At 38.4% G+C, this 17,384-nt stretch overlaps 2 protein-coding genes and 1 pseudogene across 3 annotated transcripts; all 3 read right to left on the reverse strand.

Annotated features, from left to right (window-relative positions):
• Positions 1-998: 998 nt before the first annotated feature.
• On the reverse strand, positions 999-5,064 carry LOC139944652 (kelch-like protein 8; annotated as a pseudogene).
• Positions 5,065-5,550: 486 nt separating this feature from the next.
• Positions 5,551-11,236, reverse strand: LOC139944629 (BTB/POZ domain-containing protein 17-like). 2 transcript variants are annotated; one of them, XM_071941691.1, is made up of 3 exons: positions 11,100-11,236; positions 9,141-9,268; positions 5,551-8,632 (listed from the first exon to the last, which is right to left on the reverse strand). In XM_071941691.1, exons 1-3 carry the CDS (start codon positions 11,107-11,109, stop codon positions 7,277-7,279), a joined length of 1,494 nt encoding a protein of 497 aa, XP_071797792.1. In that variant the 5' UTR covers positions 11,110-11,236; the 3' UTR covers positions 5,551-7,276. The 2 variants fall into 2 exon arrangements, with proteins under 2 accessions (XP_071797792.1, XP_071797793.1); XM_071941692.1 differs by having other exon boundaries at positions 11,096-11,223.
• A 561-nt stretch (positions 11,237-11,797) lies between these two features.
• LOC139944590 (kelch-like protein 3) lies at positions 11,798-17,337 on the reverse strand. Its single transcript, XM_071941645.1, has 4 exons — positions 17,199-17,337; positions 15,941-15,998; positions 14,877-15,548; positions 11,798-14,160 (listed from the first exon to the last, which is right to left on the reverse strand). The coding sequence occupies exons 2-4, from the start codon at positions 15,989-15,991 to the stop codon at positions 13,447-13,449; spliced, it is 1,437 nt and encodes a 478-aa protein (XP_071797746.1). The 5' UTR covers positions 15,992-15,998; positions 17,199-17,337; the 3' UTR covers positions 11,798-13,446.
• Between the last annotated feature and the right edge of the window lie 47 nt (positions 17,338-17,384).

Below are 17,384 nucleotides of genomic sequence, written 5' to 3' on the forward strand. Positions count from 1 at the left end.
CGAGACCTCAAATTCTAAATCTAAGATCTCAAAACTTAATTTGTGGAAAACTTCTTCTTTCTCGAAAACTATGTCACTTCAGAGGGAGCCGTTTCTCACAATGTTTTATACTATCTTCCCATTACTCGTTACCAAGTAAGGTTTTATGTTAATAACTATTTTGAGTAATTAACAATAGTGTCCACTGCCTTTAAGTTACCAAATATCACATTTTTATACAGGCAAAAATGTAAGTAACAATTAAGGTGCTTTACTAAATGAGTTGTTTTTAAATTAGGCGGCTGAGTATTTTGCTTATATTAATATTAAAGTTATGAAATAGTTACTTGAGGGGAAAAAATAATATAATTTTGGTTTTATCACACATTTTTGCCAAGATCAAAACCAAAATAATATTCTGTATTAATATTGTTATTATCAGCACATTTTTATTGAGCCTTTTTTTCGAGTAGGTTTTATTACACAAGTGTTTATATTGCTGTGATTGTGAACGTTTATGGATTTTCATTTTTGATGATCCGTTGTCAATTTTCTGTGTGCCAAATAAACGAAATAATAAAACAAGTGGAAATTAAAAGATGCATCTGTGTTTAATAAATCTTTCTGCTTTGTATAGTTTGGTCAGGAAAGACCTGTTAAGCTTCTAGCAGAGAAACAAAATTGTTGTTTGATGAGGAAAGAGACATATCATGTTGTGTCAAGCACTTTTAAAAACTAAATATTAAAAAAGAAAAATATAACTTTTTAGAAATCTTTTAGGATGAGGCAGGTAATCTGTGTTAAGTATCTTGAAATTAGAAAACCTCAAGAGCCTCCTCTTATGACCACTTATCTGATATTTTTTACATTTGTTAAGCTTCTAGCAGAGAAACAAAATTGTTGTTTGATGAGGAAAGAGACATATCATGTTGTGTCAAGCACTTTTAAAAACTAAATATTAAAAAAGAAAAATATAACTTTTTAGAAATCTTTTAGGATGAGGCAGGTAATCTGTGTTAAGTATCTTGAAATTAGAAAACCTCAAGAGCCTCCTCTTATGACCACTTATCTGATATTTTTTACATTTGTTAAGCTTCTAGCAGAGAAACAAAATTGTTGTTTGATGAGGAAAGAGACATATCATGTTGTGTCAAGCACTTTTAAAAACTAAATATTAAAAAAGAAAAATATAACTTTTTAGAAATCTTTTAGGATGAGGCAGGTAATCTGTGTTAAGTATCTTGAAATTAGAAAACCTCAAGAGCCTCCTCTTATGACCACTTATCTGATATTTTTTACATATGCTAATTTTGATTTATCAGAGTGACATCTACATTTTTAAGAAGTTGGGAAGGGGAGTTCCGGAGCCGATTAAAAATATCACAGTAAAGGTAAATGAGTGCATAATGATTACATGTACTTGGTTAGAACCCAATCAGAATTTTCCCATAACGTAAAACCATGTTCATCGCTGGGCTAAAAAAAGGCACAGAGTTTCATGAAAAGCCCCCAAGCGCCTAGCCCTATTTAGGACTCTTCCTCTGTAGTATACTACGAAAGTGTAAGGTCGCCATGGCTACCAAACACCTAGAATTCAAAACAGCACTGTGACATCACACTACGGACTCAATTTTAACAAGACAACATGCTTTTATAACAAGTTTTTTGTTTACTTTATAGTTGGCCAACTACCACTACCATGGATTTAGAAATAATTCCGGGTCATTTTCATAATTCATGGGCCAAAAGTCTGATAGCCTCACCTCTATTTCTGAGTCTACATAAATGGGTTCTTTGGGCATCTGCAAGTGGTCCCAAAAACGGTGAGAATTTCTCACCATGACAACAACTTTTATCTCGACTGACCCAAGTTCTTGATTAACCTCAGCATGGTGAAGTACCTGCTCTACTTTGACTTCTGTTTCTGTTACAACTCCTTCAGAAGTTGTCACGATTGGATTCATGTGGGGCCTAACACGTGTCAGTATCACCAAACGATATGTACCGCCTATATGATTTTGGTCGGGTTTTAACTGGTAACTAATTTCCCATTTCTTAGATTTTGCGTTGAAGCATTTTGATCCAATAACCCACCACAAACAAGACTCGTCTAATAAGGTGTCATAGGCAGACACACTAGTAGTAACAAGTACACTCAACACGTTGGGGTTTTTTTCTGACAAACTCAGATGCTGATAGTTACTACTGACTGGCCCTGAGATGCAAATACGAGGTTCAACACAATGTTTTTTAGATAAGGTGCTTTTTGTGTCACATGGAAGAAGACTTAATTCCTTTTCCTCAGATACAAGAGCTTTCCACTCAAAAGCGTCATGAATTGAATCTTGAAGACCTGAATCATTCAGTGAACTTTGGATCTGCAGTTTCCTATCAGACACAACAGTGGGAGTTTGAATTCCTCTTTTAAGTGAACTGAGATCTAAGGAGGACATATGGGTAAAGTGAATCTTGGAGATGACTTCCTTAGTGTACTTATGATAGTCATGACCACCTGTGTAAAGCCAATCAACAGCTTGATTGAAAAGATGCCTTTCACTTAGCACAACCAGGTCGGAGCTCTCCAACATCTTAAGAAACAAACTCGGACTCATTTTTTTTAAAGAGGAATCGGATAGTTGAACTCTTCTGCATCTGTGAGTGTTTGGAGGGCTATAGTGTCATTGGAAACCTCTCCTATTAGAAACTCCTCACACAGCTCACAAATCTCATCGACTTTATACTTCTTAGAAAGCTTGAGGAAGGAATAGACAGTATCTTTACTGATCTCAATGGTCTCTGTATACATGAACTTTAAAAAGTCAGAGAACATCACCTCATATTCTTGATCGTCCTCCAAGACATGTGGCTCATCTGAGTTTGACCTCTTGAGTATTATCTCCTTGAATACTGGACTCCATGAAGATAGGATCAGCTTATGGGCGTGGAAGACGCTTGACCCAACCATCAAAGTGATGTCACTTAGACTGCCGCTGTCGAAGAATGGCGAGAGTTTTAGCGGAAGATGATCACTGGGTTGAGTTTCGTCTTGGTCTTGAGATGGGTCATCAAACTGCTTGTGTTAAAAAAAGTGTGAGGTATGACAAGAAGTTAATGATCCGTGTTGTTACTTTACTTAAACTACCAATTGCTCACACTGTTTTATCGTGTTCTATAATTTTTTTCTTTAAGTAAAAAAGATTACAAACTTTGCACATTACTCCCTTTAATGAAGACTGGTTACACTGTTGCGTTTTGTGTGTGTTAGAGTTAACAGTGTGTGACCTGTGAAGTTAAGGATATTTAAGACAACCAATGAGAGAATTAGGCTTTAGGCCTACGTAAGTTTGGTTTGGCTTGCTAGTGATTTAAAAACAAGGCTGACCAATAAGGTTTGGTCTGCAAATGAGTGGCTGAAAGTTAGGCGGAAGCATATTTATTGTCACAGTTTTTGTCTGGTAAGGACATTAATTTTGTCCAATTTCATCAAGTCTGTTGAAAGGTCCACAGACACAAGGCTCTACTCACAAACAAAACGCTCTACTCACAATGATTTTGTATAGTAATTTTCAATTTTGAATGGTAAAATCGAGATTAAAAAAAGTAGAAATCAGCTGATCTGAGGAACAGTCGCACGATTGTACAGACTCATATACACGAAGGACCTCTCCTTATTCGGGAGTTATCATTCACAAGATATCTTGTGCTCAATCACATGGGACAGCTTACAGGCAAACTGTCACATTAATTTCTATAGAGTATGGGTATGTACTGTAACAAAATCACTGTAGAAATCTGTATGGTATTTTATAAACACGTGTTTAAATTTGAGAGGATGGTCTAAAAGTGCAAAATTAATCAAAGTAAATATACCAACCTGATCTGTATCTTCTATTTGATGTTCTTCAAAAGCAGCAAGAAAAGCCATCCGTGATGCCATTCTTCTAATAAAATCATCACTATCTATTAAATCCATTGCGATTGTGAAACTACATTTGGATCTGAAAATTTGAACGAAAAAAAGAAGTTTGGGGGCGATAGTCAGAAAAAAGATATCGTGAAAGATATTCCTGATGAACAGAGATTGACAGATCAGAGAGAACATCAATATGGGGCTCAGTTGGTAAACTCAACTGGAGATTGCAATTCAAATCCTGCTCTATAGGCATTTTTATACTCGTTCACCCCTTCCCCTGTAATTTTTGTTTGCTTGTTTGTTTCCAAACATCAGAATTGTAAAATCTTAAAACACACAGGCATTTGGTTCAACGGGTGATACGTAGAGAGCACCAGGAAAAAGCCTAGGCTTGTACAGGGCCTGGGGTGGATTTCACAAAGAGTTAGGACTAGTCTTATCTCAAGTTAGGACCAGTTACTCGTCCTAACTTAGGACTATCCATGCAATTTGTATATCTCCCAGGACTAGTCATAAGTTAGGACTAGTCCTAACTCTTTGTGAAATCGACCCCTGATCCCTTTAGTTTATAAATTAATTGGTTTTAGTTTACAACAATATTAATTGATGAAATGAAAGTTCAGATAGGAAATTTCAGATAGAACATAACAAGCCCAAATGCCACCCTCACACTGAAGTCAATGCAGACATACCATTGACGGCGAGTTGTGAACAGTACATACTTGCATGCATGTTTCCAAAGTTAGCATCGACAATAGCAACTTATGCTAAGGGTCGGTTACTGATCTAACTTGGTTTTTAAAGTCAAAGAACAGGGTTGGTATGTACACTCATGTAGTCATACACAGTTAATATTTCATTAATTCTGGTTGAGAAGCCAAGGGGACTTTCATAAAAAAGTGAACATGCAACAGCAATAACAGCCCCACGAAAAGATGACAAAGAAGGGTTTTAGTTTCTAATGTGGGAAAAATGCTTCGATTCTACTTACTTAAAAACAGAATTTTGTGAAGTTCAGCCACCAGCAAAGTCACCCAACCTGATTCATCTCCAGAATGGTTGTAGAAGAGAAATAACTCAGGATACAAATTCCGTCAACCCTCAGCAGGAACAAGAGACTTGTCAAAAAATTTGCTAGCCGAATTTCAGACACACAGTTTGTTCATATTACCAACTTTACGAGTTTGCAATATCATACAAGGAAACGAAGTCCAAACTATGTTGAAAAATCTTTCTTATGGTACACTGAACATACCCACAACGGACAATGGAAACCACAACACAATCATTATTTGTTTACTCGTCAGTGCAAAATTTCACAAAATTGGAATTCCCCGGGATGTGCAAAGAGGATTCAGAAACTGTTGCTAGACAATATATTTTTGTGAACTGAAAACAAGTGGTCATCAAATATCTATAAAAAAGAGCAAGCGCGATTTTGTTATGCTTCTTTTTTTAAGCTTCTTTTTGTACCCATACGCAGCTCAAGCTTCTTTTTGTACCCATACGCAGCTCTATGAATATGATATTAGGCTACAGAATCCATGCCGATGGAACAAGGAATTCCTTAGTGAATTACCAGGCAGTCAACAATGATGTTTTTACATGTTTTAATTTCAATCACTTCATGCAAACATTTGTACTTGACATTCACAATAAACCAAGAGTCTAGCTGATGTCAAGTGTTTATATTTTAACATATTGTGTAAAAAGTACATCCAAACACTTTTAAGGTCTATAAATTGATGGATTTGATCATTTCCCACTCATTTTCTTTTTCTCTGTTTTAAACAGAGGTAGGTGTGTTAAAAAAGTTGAAAAGGCAAATCAATTATGCAAACAACTTGCCAGTGTGCTAACACACATCAGTGCTAACACACATTGGTGTATGGGTAAAAGCCAAAATTAATATTCTTTATCCCCGATGCAAATTTAACATCTATTATAAACTTGCCATTGCCAAGTTGATCAATATTTTATTTTCCAACACTCTTGTTGTTGTTTTGCCTACATGTGATTAGGTTAACGGCAGTGGACACTATTGGTAAATGTTAAAGACTAGCCTTCACAGTTGGTGTATCTCAACATATGTATAAAATAACAAACCTGTGAAAATTTGAGCTCAATCGGTCATCAAACTTGTGAGATAATAATGACAGAAAAAACACCCTTGTCACTCGAAGTTGTGTGCGTTTAGATGGTTGATTTCGAGACCTCAAGTTCTAAATCTGAGGTCTCGAAATCAAATTCGTGGAAAATTACTTCTTTCTTGAAAACTCTGGCACTTCAGAGGGAGCCATTTCGCACAATGTTTTATACCATCAACCTCTCCCCATTTCTCGTTACCAAGTAAGGTTTTATGCTAATAATTATTTTGAGTAATTACCAAGTGTCCACTGTCTTTGACATTTTTTATCTTCTCCACAATACTCAAAGTCAAACACTTTTTTGTTGGAGACATCTGTTCTTGAACATTGGAGTATTGAGTTCCGAACTCAGTGCAGGGGGCAGTAGCAAATCAAATGTAAAGATGCCCCAAAAGGGTCGAGTTTAAAGGGTTAAAGGCACAGGGGTGGATTTCACAAAGGTAGTCCTAACTTAGGACTAGTCATAGGCAATGCTAAGAGATATAGGACTGGTCCTAAGTCAGGACCAGTAACTCATCCTATCTTAGGACTGGTCCTATCTCTTAGCATTGCCTAGGACTAGTCCTAAGTTAGGACTACCTTTGTGAAATCCACCCCTGGACACATTTGGTTTTGTCAAAGACCAGTACTATTCTCACTTGGTGTGTCCCAACATGCATAAAATACAAACCTGTGAAAAGTTGGGCTCAATTGGTCATCGATTTGCAAGAGAATAAGAAAGAAACAAATCTTGTTGCACTAATTTGTGTGCTTTCACATGCTTAATAAAAGGCTTCAGCTGAAGTCTTGTATTATTTGAGTGAGATATTACCTCTTTCTCAAAAACTATGTTACTTCTGTGTCTCACAATGTTTTATACTATCAAGAGCTCTCCGTCGCTCTTTACCAAATAAGTTTTTATGCTAACAATTATTTTGAGTAATTACCACTATTGTCCATACTGCTCTTTGAGCTATAAAGTGTGTACTGCACCCCAAAGCCATTCCTGCTGTGCAGTTTCAACATGAACATTGGTCAGAGTGAGAGTCCAATAATGTGTACCCGTGGTGTTGGATCCTTATGACACACCAAACATCTGTCCATTTGATTCTTTCATAATAAATTTGTGTCCTGAGTGAGTGTCACTGGAAAAATTTACACATGTCACTTAAAAAAAAAAAATAGTATTAATACTACCCCCGAGAAAAACTTATTAAAACTCTACCCTGTAGGCACACAAGACTGGAAAAAAAGTTGTCTACTTCTTTACCCAACTCTTATCACAACCCGAAATAAAAATTGCCACTTTTATCCAAAGGTGTTGAGGGCTACAATCTAGATCCTCCCAAGGTACATCCAGCTCTAGTTTCTTCCCAACATCTCCTTTAGCCACAGAGGAAATACAGTCACTGTATGTTTGGTCTTTGCTAACGAGCAATGCCATGACAAAGCTTCGTCCAATATCCTCAAAATGTGGTAGTACTCTGAACTTTATGCTCCACCTAGCTGCGTCATCTTCTTTGACAGCGCGACCACCGACTTTCCACATGTCTTCGTTAATGAGGTACACATTCCCCTGTTCTCCCTGACGCGCCACAGGACAAAACAACTTGAACTTTTCAAACTGTTCGAATTCTTTATCCTCTTCCTCCTTTTCAAGAGTAAGCCGTCTGAAGGGTGATGATTCCACCTGATGCTGACACACAGGGTTGGATATTCTTACGCAGAACTCTGGCTCCATGTAGACACGAGGGTCGGAAAATCTAGCCATGCTGGTGTATGAGCCCTCCCCTGCAAATGCCCTGTACTTGAATGCCTCAAACACACACTCCTTCAGCATCGGCTGGAGTATTAAAGACTGTTCCAGAAATGACAGCTTTTCCAAATCTCTTGCCGGGATGTGCTCATAACGAATCAGTGACAAAACCTGCTTAATCAGTCCTTCCAATTCAACACGGTTCTTGCTGAGCCAAGCTATTGCCCTACGGAGCACAAACTTCTCGCTAGGAACGACCAGGCCCGATCTACCCAGTAAAGCAAGAAAAACATCAGGCCCTAGGTTGTTACTCTCTCGTATTGCATAAAAGTTGTTTTCCATGAGACTGTAGCACTTTTCCTGGATCCTAGTAAGCCCCTCTGTTGCCGTTGTCATAGCCTGCACAGCGTCAACCCAAGGTGTTGTTGTTGATTCTAATACTTGCATTAGATACGCTTCACAAATCTCATGAAGATCACTGACCATATACTTGTCAGCCAATAGCAGCATAGGGTGTACAGTCTCTTTGGTCAGCTCCAGTTCTTCTGTGTACATGAATTTCAGGAAGTGTTCAAAGCAGTCAGCACAGTCTTCTGGCTCATTCAGTGTCTGGGTGCGGACACTGTCGCCACTTGGTTTTGGTGCCCATTTCTCATCAAAAAGCATCGTCTTGAAGATTTCACTCCAAGTACCGAGTATGAGTGAGTGGGCGTGGTAGGAACGCGTGCCAACTTTCAGAGTTACGTCACTCAACCTGGGATTGTCGAAAAGTGTTGACAAACACTGTACGAGCAAAACGGGAGGATGTAATTCCGTTATTCTCATTCTCATCTCATGCCGTTTTTGCAGGCCTTCTTTCTGTAAGAGAAACAAGAGATTTTTCTTTTCAATTTATTAATGTGGATGGGACTTAAGTTGGGGCTTTTTGAAATTATGAACTCCGCAGTTGCAGCACCCCCCCCCCCCCCAATCTTTAAAGACACTGGACACTATTGGTAATGGTAAAAGACCAGTCTTCTCACTTAATGTATCTCAACATAAGCATAAAATAACAAACCTGTGAAAGTTTGAGCTCAATCGGCCATCGCCGTTGCGAGATAATAATAAAAGAAAAAACACCCTTGTCACACAAAGTTGTGTGCTTTCAAATGTTTGATTTCGAGACCTCAAATTAATTCTTAATCTGAGGTCTCGAAATCAAATTTGTGGAAAATTACTTCTTTCTCCAAAACTACGTTACTTCAGAGGGAGCCTCTCCCCATTACTCGTTACTGAGTAAGCTTTTTGCTAATAATTGAGTAATTCTGCGCCTTGAACACCCAGCAGGGTTTAATAGTGTCCACTGCCTTTGAGTGATCATGCTTACCAAACATCTTGTTCTTCTGAGCTGACGATCAAAATTTTCTTTGTTCTTTGCTCTTTCCCTTCTTGTTTCATCAGACAAAGCATTCAGTATGCCCTCCTCGTAGTCGTAGTCCATTTCAAAGTTGTTTCCTTTACATGGAGTAAACATTGCAAAAATTAAGATTTGTATAGGTACGGTGTACATTTTTTTTAAACACTTTCAGTTTTGAAATGAAATGAAAAATGAAACCGAGTGCAGCATCCTAGTTGGGTCTATTCTAATTATAATTTCCATGGGTGAATGACCCTCGGCTCAGAATAATTGATTTAATTATAATTATATCCATACGACGCCATAGTTGCGTGAAAAACCAAGTGCGCACTCGCAAACTCACAGACACCAGGTCGCCCATAGTTTGTTTGTATATATATTTTAAGGTATGTGGGTGATAATACGAGGTGTCGTTAAATGATCGTGGTACCACGGGTTCAGCTTTTGAAGTCCCTTCTTTCGAACTCCATTCTCTTCCTTCCTCTTCCTTCCTTCCTTAATTATAATTATATCCATACGACGCCATAGTTGTGTGAAGAACCAAGAGCGCACTCGCAAACTCACAGACACCAGGTCGCCCATTGTTTGTTTGTATATATATATTTTAAGGTATGTGGGTGATAATACGAAGTGTCGTTAAATGATCGCGGTGTACCACGGGTTCAGCTTTTGAAGTCCCTTCTTTCGAACTCCATTCTCTTCCATCCTCCTGTCCATGCATAGCCCCACTTGTGTGGCCAAGGCTAGCTGAATCCTTAGCCTTGGCCACACAAGTGGGGCTAGTCCATGGATAGGTTTATCGTGAATAGCAAAATATCAAGAGAGGGCGCTGGTGAACCCACACAAAGGTATAGGCATTGCGTGCGCGAGTCGTAGAAACTGCATAGAAAACCACCCCCCCCTTTCCTTCACTTGCATTTCTAAATCGCGATAAACCTTATGATGGTCATCTTACCTAGTATACTACAGTAGTTGCGATAATGTAACCCTCCTGTCGTCGACAGGAGGGTTACGTTATCACAACTGGTTCTACAGTAGAAAGGCAGACAACTCAAACTGTGAGCATGGTGAGAATGGATACCGTGAGAATACAATAAAAGCGTGAATTTCTTATTTATTTAATTTTAATTTAAAGGGACACACCGGCTCACCGTTTACGTAATTTAGGGGTGTAGAATCATAAATAATGTTTTTATAGATGGTTGCTGTAAAAAAAATCATCAAAATGTTACGTATTTAGCGAAAAATTATTTTACGTTAGATTTTTCACCATTATTTACATTTTGTAGCGATAATTTGAATACATGATCTTTTTCGTCAATTATTCGTAAATAATTTTGTAAAAAAAGATTTAAATTTGGTTAAGTAAGTTACTTTTAGACGGCTGAAAGTAAAACTAGCCTGGAAGGTCACGTGATTGTTTGTACCACTTTTTGGTTAGAACAATCACGCGACCTGCGTTTTTGTCTTAAAATGCTCAAAAACGGCTAAATTTTATGATTTTTTTTAAGGACTGTTCTTCTTCATTCCTGGAAGACCGTTGAAGTCATAGTCTATTTTGTAGCCCAAATAGCCCAATTCGGCCGGTGTGTCCCTTTAATTGTTGTCAAGTCAAGAGCTGCATTATTTCATGAAAATGACGGATTAGTGGGGGAAAATGATGACCAAAACCCATCGCAGAAAAAAGTATGCTGCAATGGAATGTGAATCTGTTGAATTTAAATGAATAAATAATAAATGAGTGGCTTCAGAAGTTCAGTTCAGCCTTCTTACTTTTGCAATTGCATTGCAGGCAATTGCATTGCAGTTGCACTGTTTGCATGTATGCTATGGGTATGTATTGTAGACGTAGTAAGATTTTGAGATATTAAATAAATGAATCTTTGAAAATTTGCCGCCCCAAATAGAAATATGGGATGACCTACTTACTATCCATCATATGTTCCGGAATCCTCTGTATATTCGTCGTTATGTTATCGAATTATCAAGTCCTCTTAAAACTTTTATTAGAGCCGATTCCGCCTGTCTTCTCCCTTGCACGATTGGCGCGCCGGGCTTTACGAAACTACGAAACTACTCAAACGACGCACGCCCTCAAGAGTGAACTTGCACACAACTTGTGGTGAGTCGATGGGCGGGGAGAGTGTGAGTAATGGAGGGGGGGGGGGGGAGTGAGTGCCAAAAAGAAACCTACCAGAAATAAACCAAAGTCCAATAAAAGGCCTAAATCACGTTTCATTAACGAAAATATGAAGCATAATAAATGTTTTTACACGTTTTGTATTGACTGAATAATCAATAGACCATTTATATTTTGAATGGTGTGACTAGAGACATCCCATGCTAAGGTGCTCCATGGGGATATCGACTGTAGGTTTTTGGATTGGAACGATAACCTCTAAACGGAATCGAAGACCCTCAAAAGAGTCTTTGTTAAATGTTACTGATTTATTTGTGTGATTTTTACAAATAGTTGGAGTCTTTTTACTCCATATTCAAGTTAAGAGAAGAAAACCAATAATTGTTCAGACAGTTAAATAGAATCAATCACTATTATCTCTCATTTTGTTCAATCTGTCAGAAAACACAACAACGCTTCAAATACCGACAAAGGCAAAAGTCTTCATTCGCATGTACAATTCAAGCTGTTTATTTTAATGTAACTATGACAATACAAAAGTACTTACTGGACAATTCCAATCGTAAAACATAATGTAACAACTGTAAATACAGCAATGTTAAAGGGGGCCTATAACTTTGGTATTTACTCAAAATTTGTTACTTAAAATCTTAAAAAGGTAAGCACTGTAGCTGTCGATAATGTATAGCATTTTGAGAGAAGATCCCCTTCAATGTTTAATCTGAGAAACATTTCATGCAGACAAATTCCTCACCTTACTTCAGAGGGACTGCACGTCAACAGCAGCATCTGAGGCGATTTGTGCAGTAAAAATATCAAGATCAAGATCAAGAGGGTGCTGTGTATTTATTATTGTTTAGTTAAAATCATTGCTGACAAAAAAATCTGATACGAAGATCAATATTTTGGGAATGGGAGGTGTGTTGAAATAATGCCATATCTCCATATTTTAGTAAACCCTGCCGTCGATTTCACAAAACTCTTCCTAACTTAAGACTAATCTTAGGACTTAGGACGAGTCCCAACCCTGCACTGTAGCATGCAGACCTTAAGATTAATCCTGAGTTAGGAAGAGTTACTCGTCCTAACTCAAGATAAGACGAGTCCTAACTCTTTGTGAAATCGACGGCTGGAGTTACAAATTTCAAGGAGCTTTTGTGAACAGTATCATCATTTAAAGATGCTATGTCAGATTTTGGGCCGATTTGACCCAAAAGGTATTTTGATGGGGGTCGAGAAAGTTACAAGCTTTCATTTGAGCCATTGCTCGAAAAAGTCCGCCAATTATTAGTAGCAGTGAAATAAAGTGCTCAAAATTATGTTTTGCCGGGATCCCGACAACATATCATGTTACCAATTCTTATGTGTTTTATAAGAAATGTTTTAAATTTTTGTCATGGTTCCTGACCACTAAAAGTCAAAGTTAAACTTTTTTTTGTTAATTTTTCCTTGTGGTTAATTACTTGATACTCAATAAATGTGTATGAGGTCAGTTTTCTCTTGACTAAATTGAAAGCTGATATGTAGGATTTGAAACTTTGAATAAAGTAGATACAATCCCATGTCATTGTATTGTCTTAGCTCTTCTAATATGTCCCAATAGAAATGTCCTTTTATTGGGAGAAAATGCCTTGGTGCCATTGCTCTTTCCAAAACAAAGCATCAGTGCATTCCACTACGCCAATCGTATCTGGGTCCAATTTCATGGAGCTGCTTTAAAAGCAGAAAATATTGCTTAAAAATGTTCTGCTAAGCCGCAATGAGCAGGATACCAGTCACAAATAGTACTTGTGACATGGTGGCTTGGCTTGGAATCTTATTCTTGTAAGCATAATTTGGTTGGGCTACGCTAGATTTTGTGCTCAAGCATTTCTATGAAATTAGGTCATGAAGTACCAATAGACCTTATGCATTGACGTCATCCAGCGGCCATCTTAGTGGAAAAACGGTGACGAAACAATCAAAACGCACAGATGTGTACGCGCGGTGCACAGGATTAGCCAATGAACAACCTCCTTTTGACCTCTAGGTGAGGGCGCCCTACTGAAATGACGTCATGTGCATAATGTCTATAGAGAGAAGGATAGTGGAGGATTTAGGCTGTCTGTGGGCAACTGGGTTTTTGGTGATAAGGCGTTAATCAACATACACTGCTTCCCTTGTGTAAACATACTCAGGTTTCTTCTCGAAGGTGAACGGTGTAAACAACATAAAACCATCAGCTGCCCCTCGAGCTCCCCCTTTAGCAACCACCCCACTAAACACAATAATGATCGGATCCAGCACATCTTCCTTAATCTTGATGCTCAGAGCCAACTTGATCTTCTTATTAATGTGGTCCTTGGATGGCAACACAAGAAACTGTAGTCTCCATAGGCTACCTTTGTTCTCCTGTGCAGAGCGTACCCTCACCTCCCAGCTCTCTCGGTCTTCTTGCTGGTAAATGCCTTTCTTGGCTCGCCACACAGTCGCCCGGTGGTCTGAATAGGCGGTCAAAGAGTTACTACACCGAATGCGGGTATACAGGTCTGTTGAATCTCTCTTGCTTGATAGCTTGCTCGATAGCTTTCCCCCAGGGGAGACGTACTTCAGGTACAGACGGGGAGGGACAAAGCATTGCTCAGACACCTCCAAGAAGTCAGTCTCCTCGGATGCTAGGGCGCGGGCTTGGAGGGCATCTATGATGACCTCCGGGTGCTTGGTGGAGATGAGCAGGCCGAGTTTTGTTTTCTTGATTTGCTTCAGCTGCCAGATTGTCATGTTAGAGAAGCGGATGTGGGGAAGAATCTTCTCAAGATTCTCCAAGATATGTTCCTCTTTACCTCCCCTACAATCAATCCATGTATCAATCTGAAATTCAATCAAGAGATAATGAAATTAAAAAAGTGGCTGAAAAATATAGCACCAAGACCAGAACAAGGGCAACAGTGGTCATGGCCTTCGCTCCCTGTAAAACTAGGCCTGAGAAAAAACACATTATATGAAAATATCAGGTTTATAAAACAAAAGTACTAAAGACAAATGATTGTACTATTTTTCTTCACCAACATACTTGTTGAAGTCATAACAAAAACAAAGATAAAAGTGAGCAATTCTATACTAAATGGGTCAAAAGACACATGTGAAAATTAAATTTCAAAAGGTGGTTGCGTTCATCTCTGAAAATCCGCAGTGAATATGTCGGCGACCAGGTAGGAAGAATATTTCCTAATGATAGGAATCACAATCTCAAAAAAACTTCTACTGCATCTTTTGGGGCATAAAAACTGATATTTTTTACTTAACCAAACTACTTGTTTTGAAATGTTTCTCACAATACTTTATACTATGGAAAGTTGCTGTAGGCTTCTGATTAAAAGTTTGTAATTATTTTTAAGAGTGATACCAAACATAGACCTGCTCTTTAATAACCAGAAATAATCAACATCAATGGTCATCAAACTTTTGTATTATTGAACATGAAGTCAGTTTCTTATTGGTCATTTTGACACATTGCTAGCTTAGTTTTCAGATGCAATAAAGTAAACCAAGATTCTAAAAAATATCTTTTCCATCTTAAAACTTACCCTCGAAAAGAGAGCATATTCATCTTCCACCACAACTTCTGAGCTTTCAATGATGCTAATCATTTGATCAAGGCGTAGTACTTGCCAGGAAACATCCGGAATGTACTGGAAGTATGCACGCAGCACCTTCATACAGTTCTCCTGGAGTAGAACAAGGCTTTTCTTCTCTGCCTCTGCAAGCCACTCCAAGGCTTTATCCACACTGTGCTGGCCGATCTCTTTCCCGATGAACTGCTCACACAACTCCTGCAGTGGTTGGATCTTGTATTCCTGTGCCAAGTTCATGATCACCTTGACTGTAGTTTCAGTCAGATCGGCCTTTCCGGAGTACAGGAAGTTTAAAAATGTTGAAAGACCTCCGTTGATATCAGTATTGCCACCGCTGTCTACTGAGATACCAGGGTCAACGTCTATGACAAGTAGCTCCTTACAGTCGCCGCCTTTTGCTGGTTTGCTTCCTTTGGCAAGTCTGTCTTCAAACACAGGACTCCAGGCACTGAGGATCAGTCTGTGTGATCTGTACTGAATGTCACCACACCGGATTAAGACATCGCTGAGCTCGGGCTGGTTGAAGAAACTCTTCATGTGGTTAGCAAGGGCACCAAATTTCCTGCAGGTCTTCCGTCCGGATTTCTTACCCTCTCCCTCAGCATCATCATTTGACCCATCCATCTAAAATAAAACAAATGTGAAAAAGAAGAAAAAAATTAGTTAAATTAGTTCCTTTTATCTAAAAGACTAGAACAGAACAGGAATATCTTTTTGAACATCTGCAAAACTCAACAGTTTGAATGAATTGGTGTCTACAGCTTTCGCTGAAGTTTTTGCATCATAATGTGTTGAAATACAGGACATATTTAGCAACACCCTTAGCAAACGTCATAACTGTAGCTGCCATATCCAATTCAGTCTTAAAGTTAACTCATGTCAATCGCCATTTTTTTCTGTACAGCAGATGATGTAAAAATGGACCAATCAGAGAAGACTGCCCGTAAAACAGTTTCGGATCCTTTTTCCTCTCACTGGCCACTTGTCCTGATGTCTTTTTGTTTTTGTTTACTCACTTTTGGTGTCTTTATCGAAACTCCTGGCTGCCAGTCCATATCCGAGGCCATCTGTTTGCTTAAGAAATGAAAACCAAGAGAAGAAATTTAGTAGTAGAATGGGTTTGGCCAGTTACAAGTTGAGCCAAGAATAAAAATCAGAACTGAGGTAAACTGAACTGGAGTGTTCAAAAAAAAAAAAACATCTAACAACAACAAAACCACACTAAACATATGAAAGTTACAAAAATAGAAAATAAAATCAATTAATTAACAAAATAAATAAATTTTGGTAGTGGATATGGTTATTACACGCACCTTTTACTTGATTCCTTGAACACTTATAAGCAGGTTTACAGTACAACGCCCTCTTTGGCGTTGTTTGCATGAATTTGCATACATGTCAGGTAAAGTAAAATACCCCATCTGTGCTTTGTGTAGAAACATATATGGACACGCGTCTGGGAACTACAAAGAATAGTTCCCAGACGCGTGTCCATATGTTTGTACACAAAGCACGGATCGGGTATACTTTCTTTCCAGGACGAACATGTGCAGATAATTCTCCACATGTACACTTTTTGCACACAGCCGTTAACATACTGGTACCCTGTGCGAGCTTCGTGGTTCCGTGTATGTTTTGTACACAAATCACGGATCGTACCCGCCCTCTCGTGACGCATTTTCGCAAAACGAGGTCGGGTAATTTTCAATTATTGTTGGCAGAGGAGTAACACGTACAGTAGATAGGGACTCTAAAATTACGGTAAGAATTTATCATTTTTAACAATTTTTGAGATTGCGGAGTGGATTCTCTGGTCGAAAGATTACACATTGATACATCAAAGGACACATAGAGCCTAATTTTGGCGAGATTAAAAAAAAAAAAATGAGAGATTACTGATTACAAAATTCATTGAACCATGGGTCGTTTAACGCGTGAGTGAGAGATATAAACCTATGAGGTTACGGGAGATGATAGCCAGACGAAACCGAAATAGTTCTAGGAGTAGGGTGGATCATCATGGAGGTAGAACGGGTGAATGTACTCCTAGAACTAGCCCTATTTCGGTTTCGTCCGGCTATCGTCTCCCGTAACTAAATAGCCGGACGAAACCGAAATAGTTCTAGGAGTAGGGTGGACTGGATGGTGGCCGAGAGGACTTTTTGCCCGATGCACTTACTTTTTAATGTTTTTAAAAATTAGTGAGATGTTTATTATGAAACTTTCTTTGAAAGAAACAATCCTAACTATTTGCATTGACTTAAAAACACGTACCTTAAATTCCTTTGCGTAATCTACAAATCTTGAATGCGCCTTTAAGTGTTATAAGGTCAACCTCACACACCAAAAAAAACCAAACTATTGACTTGGTTGAAGTTGTTGCGCGGTGTTGTAAGAAAACGGGGATTTTTTTTGCACGAAATATAAATTTAGAAAATAGCGCCACCATGTGTATTGCTG

The sequence above is a fragment of the Asterias amurensis genome, chromosome 11, assembly GCF_032118995.1.
Source record: "Asterias amurensis chromosome 11, ASM3211899v1".
In the NCBI taxonomy this organism is placed as follows: domain Eukaryota; kingdom Metazoa; phylum Echinodermata; class Asteroidea; order Forcipulatida; family Asteriidae; genus Asterias; species Asterias amurensis.